Below are 22,849 nucleotides of genomic sequence, written 5' to 3'. Positions count from 1 at the left end.
CATTCTCACTGGATCCGGTGGCAGTTTGGGCACTGATGTCACACGGAACAAGCTGGCTCAGCACTTTCCCCAGGCCCTCAGAAGAGGGGAAATGAAATAATGCACAAAAATTAAGAAGGTGCTTTTTTCAGTGACTAAACTGAGCACTTCCACTAGCCACCTTCACGCTAACCATAAAACCTACACTTAAGTCGAGGGGGCAGCTGGCCACAGCTCAAGTCTCTCCTGACAAGGCAGAAAGCTGAACTGCTGCACCTCCAGGTGATCTGCACATCGGGTTTACCCAAAAAGTCACAGCCTGGACCCTCAACACAATTTCAGTGCCCAGCTTTTTACTGGCATCCTGCTGCAACCCAAGGAGCTCCCACAAAACACATACCCTGCATTTTCCAATTCCTTCCTAGGTATGGCAATAAGGATCTGGAAAGAAAACATTACATTAGCTGTGATCCTTCTGAGCAGGAAAACAATCCGAGTTCTCACCTCCTGAATGCAGGGGGAACTGAGATGGCATTTCAAGTACTTTCGTGAGCTGCTCACTCTCATTTGCTGTGGTTCCCCTTGGGTGTTTCCAGAAGATATTTCAGAAGCAATTTTCTGGATTTTACCTGAGATTTTTGCAGGAGAAATCATTTAAGAAACTGTGTGGTGCAAAAAGTGGAGGTCAAAAAAGGCAAAAATCCAAACAGCTACCATTATAAATACCTAAGAAATGGGAAGAACTACTACATATATGTTCTCAATATGTAAAATACAATTTATTGTATTTAGGCTGTTCATAAGTATCAACACAATGTATTATGTTTGAAACAAACATCTTGCCAATAAATACTACCTAAACATTAATATTAATCTCTTGATCAAATGTGTACAGTGAATTGACTCAATATTGCACAGTGAGTTCTATATGACATTTCCATAGTGCATTCAGTTTGTTACAGGGATAGTTTGCCATAAATATTGCAAAGCATCAGAGTTGACTTTTCCAAGTGAAAACAGCTGACCTATTCCATTAGGGATGGAAGGCTGCCATAAATGTCAGTGTCTTAGGTTATCTGGTTATGGATTTACAGAACCTAAGGTTTTCATTGATGAGGAGACTTTGTTTCTAATATGATTTTTATGTAATTGTCAAAAAAATACCACTTGCAAATAGAATGAGGATGTTATCATTAAACTCCAGTGACCAGTGAGCTTGTAAACAGGTTCATTCCAGTAAGCTTGTTTTCTCTTGTTCCAATCTAAATATAAACCATATATATGATATATTCAGAGCTGTGCCTCACCACCTGTGTTTCGAAGGCCAGGCTGTGCAAGCCCCCAGCATTATTCCAGCTCTTTGTGCCTGTACCAGGTGAGACTCAGAGCCTGTTGGTATGAGCAAAGCTGACACATTCTAGCCCCAATAGTTTTCAATGTATGAATGCAGATATAATCTCACAATGGTTCCATAATGAATTGTATCTCATCTTTATCTGATTAAATCTTGATTCTAGAGCATCACTTCTGTGAGGGGTGGTCCTGCCAGTCCTTATGGCTTCCCCACGCTCACACAGAGCATGGGTGCTGCCAGCAATGTGGCCAGCTGTCCTGCTCTCCTGAAAACCAGTGACTCCTGGATCAGACGGAGTCATGAGCTCTGGTCAGCACAGTATCAAGCACTGGCAGGACTGTGGCTCACAGCAGATTTTCCACAGCTCACTGTTATTCATTCTCAAGTCCAACTATGACAAAACCATGTCCATGGCAGTGGGAGGTGACTGTGACAGTAAGGACTGTATGATTTCACCTGTATTTGTATGAACTTACAACTGCTCTGACATGGCAGAAGGACCTTAAGATGGGCATATACTGCTTTAATATACATTTAAGCTACATTGCCTTGCCAAAGTTGTATGAACTGCTCAAAATGCAAATAAGAATTATGGTCATAGAATGACTATGACTGACTTGGAAAAGATTTCACCATCAGTATAATGGTGCTTAATGCTTAGCCTGCAGTATCCCTTAGTGCTCAGCATGTAGTATTTCTTTAAGTAAAAGAAAATTCACTCACCAAGTGATACAATTAAAAATTTCTAAGAAACTACTGGTTAAGTATTACCTCATGATTATGTAAATCATGTTTATATCCCTCCTCTTTGCTGTTTATAAGTTTGTATATATTTAGATTCTTTATATTCAGGTAACAGAGATGAAATACTTATTTCTATCTAAAAAGACAGTAGGAAAAAACAGGGATTGAAGGGATTTTTTTCTGTACAAAAAATACATTTCTATGACAGCAGCCAGTACCTTCACAGTAGCTCCTTTGCTCCTCTACTTACCACCAAGGTTCAGTCATCCATAACACCATCATAAAGTATCAGAATTGTTTCTCTTTCCATTTTACAACACTGAAATTCAATATGCTACTACGGAATGTTTCCAAAGCCTTTTGCTATATCCTGATAAAATCAGGACTTTTTATTTTACTTTAAAAAGGAACTAAATTCATGCAAATAAATACATAATGTGCACTGAAATACTCAATTCTATGATACAGGTGACTTTGGGGAAAAGTACCTTTATAAATAATGAAACTAATTCTAATAAAAGAATATAGTTTCAAAAAAATTAAAATATTTCATTTTACTACAAGTTGATGTTTGCTACGTGTTCAAGCAGACTACATTTTTCTACCTAGTTGGGTTAATCTGTGGATTGAGTGTCGCTGTTTTGTACTGTGGTGGATATTTGATTTTGAGGAATGGCTTCTTTATGCAGTTTTTGTAGTCCAGGTTTCAGTCTTCATTTGATTCTGCATACGGGATCTCAGGTTACGCCCAGATCTGTAGATAGAGAGAGAGAGCTGAACACTCCTTTATGACCCTAACTCTCCTATCAAACCTTAAATGAACACTGGGCAGCCGATTACATTGGTGGTACAGAGTATCAGCAGCAATGATATCATGTAACCCAGCAGCAAGCTCAAACTCAGCAGTCCCGCTAGCACTTCCCGGGGGTTTTTATTTGGCTTTGCTGTTGGCGTTTTGCAGTGTTTTATACCCTCCTTAGTTCCCCTAGAGCAGTTTTCCTCTAACAACCCTTCCTCCTGACCCCCTTTCATTCAACAATTGAAGAAAGAAGCGCTCCGTTCTCCCAGCACTTACTCGGAGGGTGTGGTCCCAGGAGCCCGAGCAGAAGGCGGTCCCGTCGGGAGAGACCCGCAAGGTGCTGACACGGTTTTCATGTCCGAACAGAATGGACACGCGGGATCCCTTCAGCACATCCCAGACATTGATGGTGTAATCGTTATAGCCTGCGAACAGCAGGCGACCTGCAGAGACAGTGAGATTTTACACTGTGAGCTCCTGGCGTGCCTTGCCACAAGCCACCCTGTGACCGCTGCTTGCCCGGGCGGCTGTGCCCTCGTGGGACAGCCCTGCCGCTGCTGAGCTGCCCAGCCTAATGCTGAAACAGTTAATTAGCTAAAAGCACTGTAAATTTTAGTTAAATTACATAGAATGTAATCGTGACAGACTGAACAGCACTTAACAGTTATTGCAGGGTAATACTACTTAACTCAGACCTTACACAGAAGTTGAATAGAAATGCTTGAATGATTAACAATTTGGTAAGACAATTTGGTAATTGATTCACTGCCAAAGGGACAAGCTGTGGTGCTTGTGACCATGACAAAGACGTTTGCCTCAGCTCCGGGAGGAGGGCAGTATGTACACCACCCACTCACCCCACCCAGGGTGACTGGGGAGCTCTGCAGTTGTGCTGGGACAGGAGAGACAAGACTCGAGCTTGTCTCAGGGTCTGTAGTGAAAAGTGGCAATGTCTCTTTCTTCATACCCCTCTAATATACTTTTACTATTAATCATTTGTTATCCTTTTAAAAACTATTTATGTAACTGCACTTCATAGTTAGCTGCATTTCACGTTGCCTTTGAAATGTTTTTCATTATTATTGTGAAACTCTAGCCCAGCTGTAGTTAATGGCAAAATATTTCCTGCCTTCAGTAGGGCCAGGAAAATACTTTTCATCACTACAACGAAGCAATAGCCAGCTAGGTTATTTAAAGAGTAATTATTTTTACAGAAACAAAAGAAAGCTTCCATGCATTTGGTACTTATTACTTTTGATAACTCTTAAGAATGAACATTTTATCAAATTAAACTGAAAAATTCTACAGGTCCCCTCAAATCTCAACACTAAAATAACCTCCAAAGTTCAAGTCTCACCACTGAGAGAGAAGTCCACACTGGATGCTCCAAAAATGATGCTCTCTTTGGAATAAATTGCTACTTCTCTGTCTGCACGAAGGTCATATAAACGACACTAGGATTAGAACAAAACCAACACACATGCCTCAGTAAATACTGGAAGCACTGGCTACAATATTTGGAAAAAAATGGGAGTGGGAAGTGCAGCCTAACTGACATCACAGGAAGTGGCTGCTTAGCTTCTTTCCTTCTGCTTCTTTTTGCTTCCTCCTTTCCTTCTGCTTCTGGCTGCTCTAACTGGGATCCTCTAACAGGGATCTAAGCAACCCAAGGCTGTTTTGTATACACTGCAGGAAGAACTTTCTTTTTCAAGCCACTTCTCTAAGCCTCCTGCCTATTCTAGAAAGACACGAGTGGTGAATTTTGGGCCATGGCACCCACTGGAGTCCCCTGACCCTCCTGCTTCCCCCTCTGTGATTTATCAGGGCACCCTGCTGCTGGGGGAGGTGCATGTGGAGACAATATCTTAAACAACAGTTTAGCCACAGCTGGAGCCTGGGAGATGGGATCAAATCTCTAATCACTGCTGAGTTCATGGACCATGTGGCACAGAGGAGCTTGGGTGGTAGTCCTGGCTCTGAGTAAAGCAAACAGAGAGCAAACAGCCCCTGCCCTTCTGGGAGGCCTCTCTGTTTGAAAAACCTATGTGAAAATAATTCAAGTGAAATAATACATTTTAATGCACATCTCTGGTTTTCATTTCTCATGGAAAATTCCAAATCACCTCTAACAACCTATACTTCCTGTTTTTATCATTTGCCAGCAAAGTTTGGCTTGTTTGACATCGAAATCATGTATCAGACTTCACTGCCAGACTTCAGACTTCACTGCCAGACTTCAGACTTCACTGCCATGTAGAAAGGCAGTCTGTTAGCCCTGAAATCAAAATGCACTTTTGAAACTATGTGAACTGAAACCCCTATTCAATAAGTTAAGCTTAAGCAAACACTGGCCAGATGGGATTGCTAATATTAAGACTTTACTATTGAAAAATGGCTGGTATTCAAGTCTGCACATAAAGAGGGGGCTGTTTGATTTGTAGGGCAGTGGGGAGCTGCCAGGTATGTGCAGTCCAGTCTCCCAGTGCTTCACACAGATGAATAATTTAATCAGACTGTCCTAACAGGGAGCTGGGGTCACTGCAGATGACAATAGTGTCATCTAAGCATCTTTTATGGATTACTTCCAGTCAGGATTATCTGCTCCTCAGAATCCCTAACTATATAAATCAGGTCAAGGATATCACTCTGTAACACTGCAAAAACAAACCCCTTCATTTAAAGAGTGAGGTAGCTGGAAACTGCCAAAACCTCTGTCAGAAGTATAGAGGTGGAATTTCTCATTCTCCTGCTTGAGTCAGGGTGTCAAAAATGGGTAAAAAAGAAAAAAAATCAAATCAATTAGTAAGAACGTGTGATATTGGATTTTAAAAGAGAGTGTTTCCACTGGAATTTAATGGACAATTTCTCTCTATCACTCCCTCAGCATCTCAAGAGCTCACAGTACTGCATCCAAGTGTGCAGAGAGCCACTTGGCTCACCACAGGGCTAGAGGTATTAACTTCTAATCACTGTTTTTAAAACATAAAATCAGGGTCACTCTCTCCAAAGAGCCTTGGAATGTCTCCCCACCCAATGAAGACAAAAGGAATGTTTCTGTCGAGTTTAGCTAGCATTGGAGCAGACTCAAAACATGCTCTGAGGGCAGAGTACTTTAGATAAAGTCTTTGCTCCCAGGTGACTCAGTGTGATGTTTGAATAAACAGGAGAAATAAGGTGCCAGGTGCCTCCCCATCATCTGCTCTCATGATACACTTAACTCCAGCTCAGGCCGTGCAGGGCTGTGGTGGGGCAGAGCCTGGTCCCCCGAGGGACAGGCCAGCTGCTGGGAGGGCCATCAGCCCTGAGCATCACTCAGGGGCACAGGGCACCCGGAGGTAAATGGCATTTTGTATACATTGTGTTGATCACATTTACCAGTCAATGCATTCTGAGCCCCTCCTAGCAGATTGCTCATAGATAAGTAAGATCCATTAAGGGTTGATGTGTGATCTAGGATGACCTGAATGCAGTGACTCACTGCAGTGACTGTGGCCAAGGCCACCCTGGTGCTGCAGAGGCCAGCTACCCTCATCTGCCCTGCTCTGCCCTGAGCCCATGGCCCCTCTGCTTTCTGGGACATGCTGACACAAGCTGCAGCATTTCAGCTGGTTCCTCCCGTCTGTGCCCAAGAGCTATGTGAAGCCAAATATCTTCCAGTAAGACAACTAATGTTAGTCATGAAACTTCAGACATAGAGAATTTGAAATGAGTATTTGGACAATATCTCTTCTAGAGAAGTTTGCAGAAGTGACCTACAGTGTTATGTGATTTTCCCTAGAACATTATATATGGTATTTAGTATCTTATCTTGCAGGATTTCTGCAAATTTGGTGTCACAGGCCCAGTTTAGTCACTAAAAGCCCTCGGTGGATATGACCTAGTCTTTTAGGAAAATCTGACTTGGGAAGCAATAGAATTTTCCTAAATTAGGTTGCTGAATTAACATACCGTGGCATCATCTGAACCAGAGGCAAAAGCATCTCCACTTGGATAATATCTGTGCACAAGCGAAAAAAGACCAGAACATTACATTACTTGCATGAGATCAGACTTCAGAAATAGAATCAGCACATTGCTCAACACTGCAAACGTGTCCTCTCCCAGAAACACACTGACCTGACACTGTTGATATCTGAATCGTGGGTTTCAAATGACTGCACACACTGTCCAGACCTCATGTCCCAAACCATGGCTTTCTTGTCACATCCCTAGTAAGAAAAAAAAAAATCATTGCAGTTGTGCAAATGGTGACATTTGTCCCTCATGTGGCTGACCATCAAGCCTACTACATTCAAAGGCTCTGAACATCACAACTACCAGAGGATTTAACCAGCTGAGCAGCCCCAGAACTGGCTGCAGTGGTACCCTCAGCTGTGCAGTTGCAGGTGGGAGCAGAGCTGCTCATGAAGGCTGGAGCTGCCCTGCACTCACAGCCCTGCTCTGCTTACGCTGCTGCCCTACCTCTGTCTGCAGCCCCACCACAGCAGAGAGCTGCACAACTGACCTGTTCCCTTACCACTTCACATGACCAAGATAAAATACCAGTACCCAGCATTTAAAGTTTTATAACTAGTTCTTTTCATACACTGAAAGAAAATTAAATCCGTGCATCCAGAGGGTTTCTTGCCCAGCCTCCTACCAGGGTTAACCCCTGTCAGGGCTCTGTGCCCACATGCTTGATGGTGTGGTTGGGATGAGAAAAACAGCATAGCAGCACTTCATCTCATCCTCAAGCCAAAACCTGCCCATCCAATCTGTGCTTTGAAAGGATCATTTAACACTCAGTGCTCAGCACCCTGAATTCTTTGGGCAAGGGCCTTGGCCCATGTAGTCTACGCTGTCTACACTGTCCTTGGGGCAAGAACCATCTCATACCCATGGGGCCACACTCTCAGCTGCAATGTCTTACTGCTGTCACAGTTGTAGAGACAGGAAAAAGAACACGGACTTTGCTTTGAAGAGTGATGGGAGATTTTAATAAAATTGCCTTTGCTGCGGAGCAGGCAGGCTGAGCTCCAGGGGCTCAGCCTCTCTGAGGCTGTGTGAGAAGAACATGGCAGGCCAGGTGGCTGCTGCCTCTGCTGAGCCAGAGCACCCTGCCCATCAGACCGTGCCACACATTATTTATTTTAATCCAATATGATAGCTAATTAAACTAAACAGTTTCCTCACAATTCACATATTTATCTTCTTTTTAAAATTCTGTTGTTATAATGAAATCCTAGTGTTTTTAGTAAATATGCCATTATTTAAAAGACGTAATGCTCCTTGGCATCAGCTTGTGGTTTCTGCACTGGGGAAACCAAACAGGATAAAGAATATTTTGGACCCAGCATATTTTCCTCTCAAGCTCCACCTTAGCCCAAGCCCAGCCCTTCACATTGCTTCCATGTGCACTGTTTACTGACTCCTCTAGGAGTTTGGGGGTAAGACCAATCTGCTTTGACTCCTAAGCTTTTGAAGGAGAAACCAGCAACCACCTGTGGAGAGATGGACCCCCTGAGTGATACCAAACTCAGCTGAGGAGCCTTGCTCAGAGCTGAGCACAACAGCCTGGGACACAGCCCTGAGCTTACCTGGGAGGGCTGGAATTTAATTTAAGTCATTAAATGTAACAGCACCCACCCTACATGCTGATATACTGACATTGCTTACTCCAGCTCAAAGTTTCTGTACCACTGAGACACGGTATTCAGGGAATCTCTTTATGCCACCATATCTTCATGCTGCTCTGCCTATACCTACCTGCACTGACACAATGTAAGACAGGTCTTCACTGTAGTGGTGTTTTGCATGTGATGAATTAAGTGAATGCCTGTAAGCACAGACATGCCCAAGCTGCTCTATCAACACAAGTATGACATATTCTCTTAGCAGTACCAGAGCTGCCTGTGATTCCTTGCCCTATAATAAGCTGAGCTGTTCCCAGGGAGAATGAACCTATCCTTTCTGGGAAGCAAGCTCGGTGACAGGAAAACCCAAGAGAAGTAATGCACTTGGATGGAATTAGCTTTCAGTCACGCTTCGGAGCAGCTGTGCTACCAGCAGGCAAGCTGGGCCAGTGTGCTGGACTCTGCTGCTGATGTGTCAGCCAAATTTGATAAAAAGAGCCAAAACAGAAGAGGTCCAGGTTTATTCTGTAGAGATAAGACCACGACTCTAAGCACCCCTAACTCATGGTTGGCACCCTCTGGCACAAGGGCCATTTCCGTCTTCAAATATAGGATCAACCATGGGCCAGTACTGGTGGGGCTCAGAAACCAGCAAGGTTATTGGTACCTGCAGCAGAGCTACCGGTAGCAACTGGCCTCTCAGCTCCTGCACACTCACTTTCTAATGTGGGAAAGACTAAGATCACCTTGAAATGGAGGTGAGCCCCATCCCACCCACCTTTATGCCTGGCCTGCCTCACTATCAGGCTGTGTGCCAATGGCTCAGCTGCCTGGGAACAGTGATCCCTCAGCAGCAGGACATGATTTGGAAGATGCCCTGACCAGCCCAGTCCTGCAGCCCCAGTGAGGTTCGTGTGCTCCTCTGCACCAGGACAGGGAGCAGAGTGTTTGACTGATGAAGGGGCTTTAAATGCCTCTGGTACCACTGGAAGGCACAGAGGACACAGCAACAGCTGAAGATGTGGCCACACCTCATCTCCCTGCTCCAGCTTGCACGAGGGGTTTGCCAGTGTCCAAGCTGCCCCTTCACTCTCAGGACATAGTGGCACGCACGTTATTTGCAACCCCACTTCAATGCCCTGAGCACAACCTGATGGCTGTCACACCCCATCTGACTCTAGAGATCTGGGCACAGGGAAGGAGCAAAGTGTGGGAACTCCTCTGCTGTTCCAGGCTCCCACCCACAGGGACTCACACCTCACTGTGGTAGGAGCCCACTGCTCTAACTCTGAGCCTTCCCCTTCCCAGCAGAGGCGTTGTTGTGATCAAAGCTGGATTGCTTTGATGTGGGGTGGAACTTGCTAAGCAAGCAGAACTGCAGTCAGACTGGCTGGGTGGGTTTGACCCCACAGTCAGGGGTTTAATTTGCTCCAGCTTGGAAAATGTGCTTGCAATGAATGGATTGCACTGGGGCATCCAACATATACTCCAGCACTCTCTCAATAACATTGTGAACCTCCTACTTTGCTGCCTTTTCACTTCCATATTCCTTAGTTTTATATTATGAGAGAAAGCTCCTGCTTACCCCAGAGACAAATGTATTTCCCGTTTCAGAAGGGGCCAGGTCCAGGCACAAGACATCAGCTCCATGACCATGGAAACTCTGTAGAAGTTGCCCACTCTCAACATCCCATAGAGCACAAGTTCCATCTCCACTTGCTGTCAGGATCTATAGGATGTGGGAAGAAGAGTCACAGTACAAGAATCAGCAGATGACCTTTACGTGACAAAGAAACAACTGCCATTGTACTCAAGCACCAAAGGACAGCTTCAATGTAATGAAATATTAGGCAATAAATCAAAGCCATAAGCCCAATGTGAATCTAAATACAGCTCATGGATTTTATTTTTAAGGAAAAAAAGTAGAGTAAAAAAGAGAGCTGTATGGACACCACTATCCCTACACAATGTTTAATTAACAGTCCCTTTTGTGTGGTGGGGTTTGCACAACTGACAGCAGTAAGGATGTGCTGGCATTTTCATATTCCCTAAAAAGGAGGCAGAACAATACTGGTATTCTTGTTTGGTCCTGTATTTCACTCTCCATATTTAGGCTGCTGGAATTCAGCCCAGGTAAATGGAAGAACTCTTGAAGTATACCTGTTTTACTCTCTAATTTTCTTTCTTTCTGCTTGAAATAGTCAGGTTAAAGCAAATTAATTTGCTTAAGTCATGGATTTTCTGAAAGGGAAGTAAGCCTGTCTAGACAGTTGTTTGATAAGTCCATCAGCTCTCACTTGTCCTAAACCATTTGTGTGTGAAAAGGCTTGAACATACAGTGACCGAACATAGCTCACAGCTTCCCATCTGCTACAGTACTTGCACAAAGCACATGTGATCAGAGCTTGTTATTGTGGCTAAATCCTGATGATGCTCAATTGTTCAAAATTTCCCCTTGGCACCCGAAACTGTTATGCAATCACAAATCACAAATTCTGTAGGTTGAAAGAGTCCCTGTGCACTGGTGTGGAAGGAAGCAAGGGTGAACGTAGGAGGGCTCTCAGTTCTGTACACGGGTTTTTCTCATGGTTGGTGAGGAAACTCAAGTGATCCCAGTGGGTAGTTACAAGTTGAAAACAAAATTCTCTTCAAGAAGAAAATGATCACACAGTCATGAAACCATTCACAGAGTTGCATAAAGGTTAAACACTGAACATGTTTGACAGATGCTCCAAAAATTCTTCCCGTAAACAGAGGCCCGCAAAGCTGCAGAACAGACTGTTCCGAATTCTGCAGCAGGGAGATGCTAATACTCTCAGATGATAATAGCAGAAGAAAGTCCTGAATTGTCTTCCCAGCCAATTTTGAGCCTAGATGAACTCCCCTGTTCTGGAGAATGTTTGTACTTGGCTGAGGAATGAAGACTTTCAGCTCTTGTAGCACTGTGGAAAGGAATATGAAGGGAATAGGAGTGGCTAAAGGTGTAAGGGAAGTGTTTGCTGGCAACCCAGAGCTCCAGCTAATGCTTAAAGAGAAATTATATGGACTAAACTTCAAGGCTGCTCCTCAGCCCTGCCACACTTGGGAGCATGGCTGCCTGCCCTATGCAAAACACTTGAGATCCCAATTAACTGCTGCTATTAATACACATGGAGCATTGTCACGTGGGGAGCATTATCACACCACAGAGCTGCAGATACCTAATTTAGGAAGTGAGGCTCCCAGGCTCTCTGCTCACTGAGGCAGGGGAGGCTCTAACAAGCAAGACTGGTTTGGGGCACTGAGAACAAAGTGTCCACATGGGAACATGATGAACAGCAAGGGTGGGATCCCCTTCTTCAGCACCCACAGCCTGGGAGTGACTCACAATGAGCCACCCCCAGATCTCCTCTCTTTCCACTGCACTGCCCAAAGCCCATGAGCATACTAAACCCTAAACTCCTACCCAGTCTTCCACGCCTCTGTGGGAAAAGTGAGCTGCAGTTTAAGACACAGTCAGGGCAGAGTTGCAGCCCTGGCAGCACCTAGGAGTGGGAGTTGTGTGGACACTGGGCTGGGAGACACCTCCACCTCATGCTGGAGCTGCTCCAGGACAGCACCACATCCCTCCTGAGAGCAGAGCTGCCCTGCACATAGCTGGCAGAGCTCCTGCACAATGTACTTGTTGCACTATGCACTCTCAGAGTTACTGAATAGTTTTAATTCTCAATCGTTTTAATTCTGATGCCTTTATGTAAATGAAAAAAAGATAATAAATCTGGGATTCTCTAGGATCTGCTACATAAGTGTCCTAAGAGAAGCTTGGCCAACCTGTTGCTTGAATTTGTTTGAATAATAACATGCAGCGCCATAAATGATCACTTCTAAACCTAGCAATCACAAGAAAACTTCTTTTTAAAAACTTCAGAAAAATTTCTGACTTGCTAAATATAAAGCTTAATCCACTAAAAAAAAGGTTTATAAATATAAACTTAATCCACTGTGACTTACAGCAGTAATACATGACCTTCAATATCAATGCAGTTTGCTGTATTTAAAATGGAAAAAAAATCCCAACTTTTCTTTCCTTTTTATTATGAAAAAAAATTGCTATTTTTCCTGTCACAGGATTTAATCTCAAAGCATTTAAGTATAGACAAGAAAATAGAAAACTGGGTTTATATCTCATCAGAAACCTTCCACTTAATGTAGACTCTAATTCCACACAGCTCCTGCACGGGAAGGTCAGGGCTAAGCAAGCCTGAGTGCTGGGTACCTCCACCACTTGTTTCCATGGCAATGGACTTAAATTAGCACCTCAGAGTCATTACAGAAACCAGAGAGTGACAAACAACAACATACTCTCAGCTTCACATGTCCTGAAATAGAAGCAATGAGAGCTGATATTTCCTTCAGAAGAGCTCCAAATATCTGGAAGAAGGGAACATGGTATTCCCTTTCCAGAAGCTCTACTGACATTGAGAGCTATAAAAATGCTCCATTCTGCCACTTATTTTGCTGCAGAGCTGCACTAAGAAGAGCTTTAATTAAATTCAGAAACCAGAGAGGACAAGGGGATTATCCTGGCTCCTTTCATCATCCTCTGTGTTCCTAGAGAAAGAGACCTTTGAGATATTCAATAGAGAGGAAAGCTGGCTTGGTCTCAGATCTGCATTCAGTTCATGGCTTTGCCATCACCTCCCATTGTGGGCCCCTGTGCTCCACCCCACTGCCTGTGATATGGGAACAGCATCACTCCTTTCCCTCGAGGGAACACAGCACTGCATGTAGAAACAGCAGGTATGGCCCTGTGGGGCCATCCTCAAGCTCAATTGTATTACTTGGTACAAATAAAAAATACTTTCAATGAAAGCAAAAGCAAATGTTGCCGGATGTCCGGGACAAAGCAGGCAAACAATACAGTCACCATCAGTTGGCACAGACCCAACCCAGTCCTGGCTGAGCCAGGTTTCAACTGTTTGCAGTAGTCTGGGCTCCTAAAAGCACAAAGTGGGGAGCAGAGAGCATACAGGTATCAGCAAGCTCCGTCTGCAGAAGCCACAGGCCTTTGCAGGGACAGCCTGGCCACAGGCTCTGACAAGCATTTCCTTACAGCAGCTTCTGCAGCGCCTTCATTGCCCCCGTGAGGATGTTCCAGAAGCCCCTGCAAGAGCAGGACATGGCCCTGGGTGCCCCAGGAGCAAGGAAGGACACGTGCACTGCACCTATGTGCAGCTCCAGTTAGGTGATGGTGAGCAGCGGGTAGGGAATGCATTTACCTGCATGTCTGAGTTAGTGAAGCTGCAGGCAGACAAGTAGTTCGTATGCATTGCAACAGATTTCTTCTTTGCAGCCATATTTTCATTTTTTTCAAATGTCAGAGGGTACACAGAACACTTGTTGTCCAGGCCACTGAAGAGAGTAATAATAGCAGTAACAGAGAGAGGAAAACTGGTTAAAACTGCAACGACAAAAGGCGAGTGGTGATAAGGACACCACCTGTCAGGGCTGTGCTGCCAAACCCTTACAAGTACCGACTTCCCTGTATTGTGCTGTGTGGGATCTCCCTGTGCAGGGAAGCCCCAGCTGCCTCACCAGCCTGGCTGCTGTACAGAACTCGAACAGCTGCGCCTCAGTATTCTTCACCCTTATCGAGTTTATAAATGGCACTGAATGAAACCTCACGAAAGTAAAAACTGGGAGGTGACAGCAGCCACCTCGGGGTTAATGTTTCACATACTGCCAAACTGCCATTTTTCTGCTGACATCTGTCATGGCAAAGATCAGTATTTCAGCATCACCTACCTTACCAAATGCGACATAGCTCCTATAGAAGAGACAGCATAGCTAATAGTGGGTGTGAAGACAAAACTTATAGACCAGTTTGGGAAAAAGCTAACAGAAGCACTGACCTCTGTAGCTACTGCCCTGCTCCTGAACAGTTGTACCAGTTAAGCTGTGTCAGACCCAGGACTCATTTCTTATATCTGCCCCTTTTCTAGAGCTGTGGTAGATCAGTCCTGCCCTGATCCCCAGGATCCTGGCACACCACCAGCTGCTGGTTCTGTGCCTTACATTATGTGCATGGCACTTAACTGACAGCACAACAGAAATACAGAATTAGGTGCAATGTATACATGCACTCCCTGTCTCTGCTGCAAGTGTAAAGACAGAGCTTGCTTGCCATTCTTTGGGTTCTAGTCAAAAAGTTTGCAGACTCCTTTCCACACACAGAGTCTGCTTCTCTGTCTCAGTCTGCTGCGTTCTATTTCCAAGCTGCACACTGAAGTCTCCCTTTGTTCCTTTCTCTCGCCTCAAGCTTACTTTGTCTGATCCACCCAGTTCCTTCTTACAAGAACATTTCATCTCTTTGTTTTTTCCCCTATATAAACTTATTTTTTTTCAAACCTGAACCCTCAGGAAACGATAAGATTATAAAGGATGGGATTACTTCTCCCTAGCCTATTTTAGCAAGATCTATTCACATACTCGTAATCATTAATGATAAACCTCTATGTCAAAAAAAGTGAGTGCAAAGTAAGAATACAACTAAAACCTCTTTCCTTTAGAAAATATATACAACATAGACAACTACACTAGGAAAGGGAAGTTGTATTCATGCAGAATTCCTAACCCGTGATATAAATGCTGAAAGAGGATCATTTTCCATGCTTACACAACAAATGTTATTGCACTGAAGTCAGTGGAGATAATGTGTACGAGCCATTATGGAAATAGAATCAGAGGCACTGAATGTAGACCTTCCACCCACAACCACAGCACGCAAACTTCTATCTGTCAGCTTCTGAAGCCACCAGGACACTGCAGCAAATCCAGCTTCTCTGTGTAAGCTGCTGTGGAAACTGGGAACTTACCCACAAGCAATGGCACATCCAGAAGGGGCATAGGCACATGCCATCACCCAGGTACACGGCATCGTCACGGCGTGTTCCTGAAACACAGCATCCCTTTAGACTGGGACCTCACTGCTCCTCTAGTCCATGCAAGGAAAACAGTGGGAGTAGTAAGTTCAGTATTTCTGTAGGACATCCTTAGGGTCAGTGCAAGCTTTAGGTATTTCCCCCAGCCATAACTCATAGGTAAGTCTGCAATCCTGACTGCTCAACACAGCAGAGCAACAGGAGGATGGCCAGTCCTTCTCTGACACTTTCCACCTTATTTATGAGCCCCAAACTGATCACAGAGCATGTTTTATTGGGTCATCCAGTGCTGTGAAAGGTCCCCACTGCTGCACATGTAAAAGTGATTTAAAAACAAGTAGTTTTTCTTCATCTGTATGGTGCAGGGTGCCACGAGGCAGCCCAGACAGGGCTTGGAGGAGCAGTGGCACCATTTCACAGTGAACACCACAGCTGAAAAATCTCCAGATCACACACAGCACCTGCTACAGGGGTGCTCAGGAAAAGTTCCCATTTTGCTGGCTGGGCTTTGCCTCCCTTGTAAGCAAAGGGGTTGGATCAGAGCCTCCCACTGGAGACCATGAAACCCCAGTGCTGATAGGAACTTTGCTCAGAAGCAGGTCAAGGAATGTGATTTGCCCTGGGCTCCTTTTTTTGGGGTGCTAGTGGAAGTCTGCATTTTATCCCATTATCCCACTGTCTCCAGTGACACTTGTGAGCCCTTCACCTCATCCCACTGTCATTTTCCCTAGGCACAGAATTTTGCTGAAGTTTCACTTACTTTGTTGGTAGTGAAGGAATCCCACACGATCACCTTCCCATCCTAAATGAAAGCAGAGAGAAAGAGAAACTGAGGCCTTCCAGAGATGTGGCTGCTTCCCAGCTTGGAGAAAACTCTGCTGCTCATTTCCTCTCCCCAGTCTGTTATGTCCTTTTGTCTCCATTTTAACAACAGCACAGTGGTCACAGTGAAGCACCAAGGAGACACTTCTCAGTAGTGCTGTTGTATCTACCACAAGGGAAGTGTATCCTCCTCTCTGAGATGACTCATGTTTGATTAAAAAACCAATTTATTTTTCAATTTTTTTCTCTTCCCTCTTAATGGCTTCATGAGTACTCCTTTCACCTGTAGCACATGACATGGACAGGGGATCTCCTCAGGAACCTGCCACCTGTAAGCCCTCACTTGCCTGAATTGATTGTTTATGGATATTGCACTGTTTGTTCATCTTCCCTTTCCAGTCTGATCCTGGTTTTCCCTTTACTTGTCACTACACTTACTTAACCTTCAATTATCCATTATACAACCAGCTAAATAGCCATCACAGAACCTTCTACAGAGAGCAGCACAATCACTTGGTGTACACTGGCTACACTCGTGCCAGATACTTTGCCTTGTGCACATAAAATTGTAATCTTCCCTGTATCATGAAAGTGAAATGTTTATTACTGAGCAACAACTACTTCTGTACCTAGACTTACAGTTCTTAAAATAGAGTAAAAAGTGCATTTCAACTTGTCTGTTCAGTTTTCTGATCTACACACTAACATTTTAACCACTTTAAAATGTGTGACATTAAATATTTAAATTATTCTCTTTGCTGATATCACCATGAATGGTAAAAACTCACAGTAAGTGAAGGTGGCTTGCAATGCAGATTGCCTATTTTTATCCCTGAAGTGAGACCCCTGACAGATTTCATATAGGTCAGTGAACAGCTGTGAGATGCAACAAGCTCACTCACTGCCATACTGGGCTCAGGATGAACCAGGGGATCTAGAAAGTAATTATCTCATTACCTCCTCCAGCTTTTCAGACTGGTCTTGAGCAGGTGTTAGGACTGTTTCTCAAAATTCTCAACTAAATGCAATAGTTCTGGCAGGATATCTGAGGCTTCAAGGATATCTGAGGATATCAATCGTACAGACTGCAGAAGAAATTTCTGTGCATAGAAATCTCTAAAAGAATCAACATCTCTTTTCCTGATTATTTTCTCTGAACACACAACCTGAAAAATTAGCTAAGTATTTAATCAGTAAAGAACAAGGAAATAAATGTAGCCTCACATAAGTCTATTTTTTTATTGTAGGAAGGAATATGGGAAAATCTGTGGATTACTGGACAAGAGATATTTAGGGTATTAGCTACAAGAGTTGTACCAATGATTCAAAGGTTAGACTTACACTCTCTGAACAAATACATTGCCAATTAACTTCTTTCAGGGCATCTTGAAAACATTTACAGTAATCCCAGGTATCAGCTGATAGGAGTGGCACACAGCACAGCAAGAAGATTTGTATAGTGCTCAACAGCATACCTGGGAAGAGCTCACAATTCTTCTCTTGTCTTTGCACCAGTCCATACAGAGAACTTTGTTTCCATGGCCCTTCAGGGTCCTCCTGGTCTTCATCACAAACTGTCCCAGTGCCTCCACACGCTCTGCCACCTGATGAACTGCAAACAGCTGATGGTTAGAGAGCCCTTCATCAAAGCTCTGCCCTGGCTAATATCTGTTTATGAGTAATGCCCCTGGAGGGATTCATCCATGGAGTTTGAATCCATGCTGCAGTGAGCTCTGCCTCAGAGCTGGCAGGTGGCTAACACCCAGGTGGGCAGCACAGGAACATATTCACCAGATAAAGACAGGGATGAATTCACTCAGGGTTGAATTCCAGGGATGTAGCAGCTGAAGCTCTTGCAGACCATCCCACCCAAATATAACTAGAAAACAGATTACCCCTTTCCCCCTCTTTACTGGGAAATGTTCAGGCCTGCAGGTGGACAGTCAGGTGCTCTGGAGGTGAGACCTCCAGCTGCAGCACTGTGGTGGTGCAGTGAGTACAGGTACTGGCCACGGGCACTGGTGACTCTGCTGTGCCATCCCTTCTGGTGCAGATGGAGGATAAGGGCCAGGACACAGCTCTGAGTGAGCAGGAAGCTGGACATTTGCTGTAAGAGTGCACTACCCAACCTTTCAACATCAAGGGATGGATGGACATTTTTGGGATGTCCCTTCTACAAAAGAGGGAAACAGAGGGCAGGCAAGCAACCTTCCTGAGCAGCATCCTCTGGTGGAGAAGTCAGTTCTTTCACACCTCATTTAACAACAGTACTTTCAGCTGATGTTCTTTAAAACCCAACAAATTTACATTTCTTTTTGTGCAAACTGACTTTGACATAAAATTCATGCAGCTGACACAACTGAAAGGTGTCTCATATAACCCTGATGCCTCAAACTGGGGTCATCTGTAAATGTGTGGGAGAAAATGTCATCTGAGGAAACCTATTTGCACTGCTCCAGTGTGTTCATCCAGGGTGGAGCTGAGTAGGGCCAGGATTTATCTCAGCACCCAGGGGCAGCTCTTCACACACAGGGAGGCTGAGCCTCACTTCAAGTCCCTCAGCAGAGTAGAGATCCTGAGGCTGGAGACTGGCACCAGAGTTAAAATTTACTCTGTCTAGAGGAGAGCTGATAGGATTCCAGCCCTTCCTGTGTTGTGTGGCTGTCCACACCAAAACCTAAGATGATCCAGCTGCTGCTGGTTGTGGGATCAATGCCTGGCTCAAACCTTCTGGAATAAAGGGAGAAGCTCACAGGCTTTAATGAGCTGGAAGAGGAAATTTTGAGCTTTTCACTGCCCTGCTGGAGACGGAGTTCACCCCGTGGCAGGTGGTGCTTTGGAGCTGCCTTGCTACTTCACCCTTCATCACTTTTCTGGGGCTGAAGGAAAGCTCACAGGCTGGGAAGGGCTGTGACAGTGACAGAGCCACATCCTGAACTTACAGATCATTTCTTGGCACAGGCTCAGTGAAGCAATTTCTGCCCAAGGCAGAAACTGATTTCTAGTGGATTGCCTCTTCAAGAGTTGTCTTTCAAAGCCACCAGCCCCACAGGCTGTGCCAGAATAATGCTGTCAGCTGAAATCTCTGCTCAATCAGTCTCCCTGAGCCAGGGGACAAGCACTGTCCACCATTCCTCACCATCTGTCCCTAAGTCAGAAGCAAGTTTCTGAGAAAGTACTACATAAACCCACTGAGGAAAAGATACATTACCCCTCCTACTGCCCAGAGAAACCTGCCAAATGATTCCATCAAAAGAGATGAAAACACAGGACAGGAGGTTATCATGGCAGCTGGAAAGAGAATATATCTGAAAAAAACAAACCTTTCACAGACACTGGACAAACTGTTCCCATTATGTCAGTGAAGCTGAGATTCTATGAAATTGTCTGGTCTAGCTTCACTGATTCTCTGAGGATGCTTATCTCCAACCACAGCCACAACAATCCTGCTCCTGCCTAGCACAGGTTTGAAAGTCAGATAGTTATTTTTAACCATTCACCAACATTGTTCAAAGATAGTCAAAAATCAGAAAAATATATTAGCTAAAGCCAGTAAACAGCTTGAGTCCCAATAAAGCTGCCTATTTTTCTTAAAAATATTGTTTGGTCTGGACAGGAGGTGTGGAATTGATGGGTCTTGGGTCTTTGATATTTTCAGTGTTGAGTCTAATGGTCTCTCTGGCCTTAAAAATTCATGGATTGCACAAACAGAACAAACTTTTGTCTACACCTAAAATTTTAAGCTCTTGAATCGACTCCTGAAAATTATAACATTGCAAATCAAATGCATATTTGGCATTTCCATTTTCTAAGCACATTTTTGGGAGCTGCTGTTCAGAACCAATTGAACAAATAAGGGCAATCTATTTCAGCCAGCTATTTCTTTTGGGAACCACAGAGGGAAAGTCATGATCCAAGCAAAAAAATGCACAAGATGCAATTTTAGATTAGGGGAAAAAAGCCCAAACCAATCAAGCAAAAATCAGAAATGATGCCTTATTCTGAAACTTACAAACGCTGCAGAAATACTACTTGGAAATAATTTAAGCGTAAAAAAGCTCTGATACAGAATCAATGATATAAAATATCCTAAGGGAGCATTGTTTTACAGCAGCATAACAATTTTGTCTTAGAAATGCTGTAATGGCTTTGCAAACACAGCTTTCCAATGGAAATTAACAGATTTTATATATGATAAAGAATATCCCATGACTATCAATGGCACACAAAGTTACAGTACCACTGTAATCATAGGTAAAATTTTGTGAGCAAACATAGGTTTAAGAATATTCTTAAGAGGTCTGTTAACCAAAGACCCTGCCACTTCTGATACAGAAATGGTACTATAGGAATATGGTCATTTATGGTAATGTTTCTGTAATGAGGATGTTTCTGTTTAACTATTTTGATTAACAGGACATTAATATAACATAATTGTCTAACTTAGACAAGAAAATGTTCTGTTTATTGCAGAATATATTTATTTTATTGCAATCCTTCCCAACCTGAAAATCAAGTGTTTTTCATTCTTACAAAACACTAAGAACTAAGCCACTGGATAGAAGCTCGGATACCTTTTCAGTGCTTAAAGCATCCAAACACATGAAAGAAAAGTTTTAATGACCCACTAATATTTCTAATAGAGTGAGCTACATGATTTCAGAGAGAAACAGTAACTTACATGTTTTTCTAAAAAAAACAAAACCAGAAAAAAAAAAAACCAAACCCGAACAACCCTGCAATGTATCATTGTAATTATAGAATGAAATAATGAAAATAGACGGATTTTTTATATCTCAGAACTTGTGAACGCCTATTTGAAAAGCTCCATTAAGGTAAGGTGAGCTTCTTTCCTGAAGGGGGAAGGGGACAGGGGGAGGCCCGGGCTGAGGTCTGTCCATCGCAATTCCGGTGGGTTATCCCTGGATCCTGAAGCTGCAGCTGATAACGGAGATTTCCACACTGACAGCTCCAGCACTGACTCACCCGCACCTCGCAATCAGCACTGCATCCCTGCACCTTGTGTCCCTGGCAGAAGGGGGGCAGAGGAGCTGGGTTTGGAAACAACGCTCCTGTTAAAGCCCTTCCACACCTCGGGTGAAACCCCGGCCTCAGTAAAGCGAATTCCCATCAACTTCCACCCGGCTGGGGCTCACCCCGGCCGCTGACACTGCCCCCGAGCGCTGCGGGCCAATGCCGGGCGGTACCGAGGGGATTTCAGGCTCCCCGCCCGGCTCCCAGCCCCGCCGGCCCGGGCCGGAGCTCCGTGGGGCCGGGGATGCTGCGGGGCCGTGCCCGGCCCGAGGCCTGCCCCGCACCCGGGAGCCGCGGGCACGGCGGGGCCCGCCCGGCCCGGGGCAGGCTGGGCTCATCCCGGCCCGGGGCACGGCGGGCTCATCCCGGCCCGGGGCAGGCTGGGCTCATCCCGGCCCGGGGCAGGCTGGGCTCATCCCGGCCCGGGGCAGGCTGGGCTCCGCCCGGCCCGGGGCAGGCTGGGCTCCGCCCGGCCCGGGGCAGGCTGGGCTCATCCCGGCCCGGGGCACGGCTGGGCTCATCCCGGCCCGGGGCAGGCTGGGCTCCGCCCGGCCCGGGGCACGGCGGGCTCAGCCCGGCCCGGGGCAGGCTGGGCTCCGCCCGGCCCGGGGCACGGCGGGCTCCGCCCGGCCCGGGGCAGGCTGGGCTCATCCCGGCCCGGGGCCCGCCCTGTCCGCCGCAGGGCCCGGGGCAGCGCCGCCGCTCCCGGCCCGGCCCCGCTCCCGGCCCGGCCCCGCTCCCGGCCCCGGCCCGGCCCCGCCGCCCTTGCCCGGCCCCACTCACGCTCCACGTCGTGCAGCTTGGCCCGCTCCTCCTCCAGCTTGCCCTTCAGGCTCTCGGCCTCGCTCTTCAGCGACGCCAGGGTCTCGTTCTCGTGCAGCCCCTCGGTTGCCATCTTTGCAAAGGAAGCGGGGAGAGCGGGGATGAGAGCGGCAGGGAGGAGGAGTTTGCCAGCCCGGCTCTCGGGGATGCTGCGGCGGCTCCTGCTGCCTCAGCAACGGCGCCGGAGCCGGCCCGGGCTCCCCTCCCCTCCCCGCTGACGTCCAGGCCAGTCCTGAGCACGCACACCGTGGGGACCGGCATCCCCGCTGCTGCCGGCTGCAGCATCCCCGCTGCTGCCGGCTGCAGCATCCCCGGTCCTGCCGGCTGCAGCATCCCCGGCGCTGCCGGCTGCAGCATCCCCGGTCCTGCCGGCTGCAGCATCCCCGGTCCTGCCGGCTGCAGCATCCCCGGTCCTGCCGGCTGCAGCATCCCCGGTCCTGCCGGCTGCAGCATCCCCGGCGCTGCCGGCTGCAGCATCCCCGGCGCTGCCGGCTGCAGCATCCCCTGATCCAGCATCCCCGTGGTCTCCAGGCCGGCAACTGGGACCAGTCTCACCTCCTGCCTCGTTCCTAAACATATTCCAGACCCTCTTCAAAGCCCAGAGGTTTCATTTCCCCAGAAACACATGTTGTTGGATTTTTCTGCTGCATACCTAAACTTGTCTGTACAAGTTGCACAATATGGGGAAAAGAAGGGGGAAAAAAGCCATCGGTCACCCAATGGCATTTTAAAACATGAGACTGGGAAGACATATCTTGTCCAG

The 22,849-nt window shown here is 45.9% G+C and overlaps 1 protein-coding gene across 1 annotated transcript; it reads right to left on the bottom strand.

Moving 5' to 3' along the window:
- Positions 1-736: 736 nt before the first annotated feature.
- GNB5 (G protein subunit beta 5) lies at positions 737-22,303 on the bottom strand. Its single transcript, XM_021537439.4, has 11 exons — positions 22,048-22,303; positions 17,706-17,842; positions 16,169-16,210; positions 15,343-15,419; positions 13,747-13,879; positions 10,074-10,217; positions 6,993-7,084; positions 6,825-6,873; positions 4,234-4,330; positions 3,153-3,319; positions 737-2,831 (listed from the first exon to the last, which is right to left on the bottom strand). Exons 1-11 carry the CDS (start codon positions 22,157-22,159, stop codon positions 2,820-2,822), a joined length of 1,062 nt encoding a protein of 353 aa, XP_021393114.1. The 5' UTR covers positions 22,160-22,303; the 3' UTR covers positions 737-2,819.
- Between the last annotated feature and the right edge of the window lie 546 nt (positions 22,304-22,849).

Source organism: Lonchura striata, chromosome 10 (assembly GCF_050655825.1).
Source record: "Lonchura striata isolate lonStrDom1 chromosome 10, ASM5065582v1, whole genome shotgun sequence".
In the NCBI taxonomy this organism is placed as follows: Eukaryota; Metazoa; Chordata; class Aves; order Passeriformes; family Estrildidae; genus Lonchura; species Lonchura striata.
This window is presented reverse-complemented; position numbering and strand designations above follow the sequence as displayed.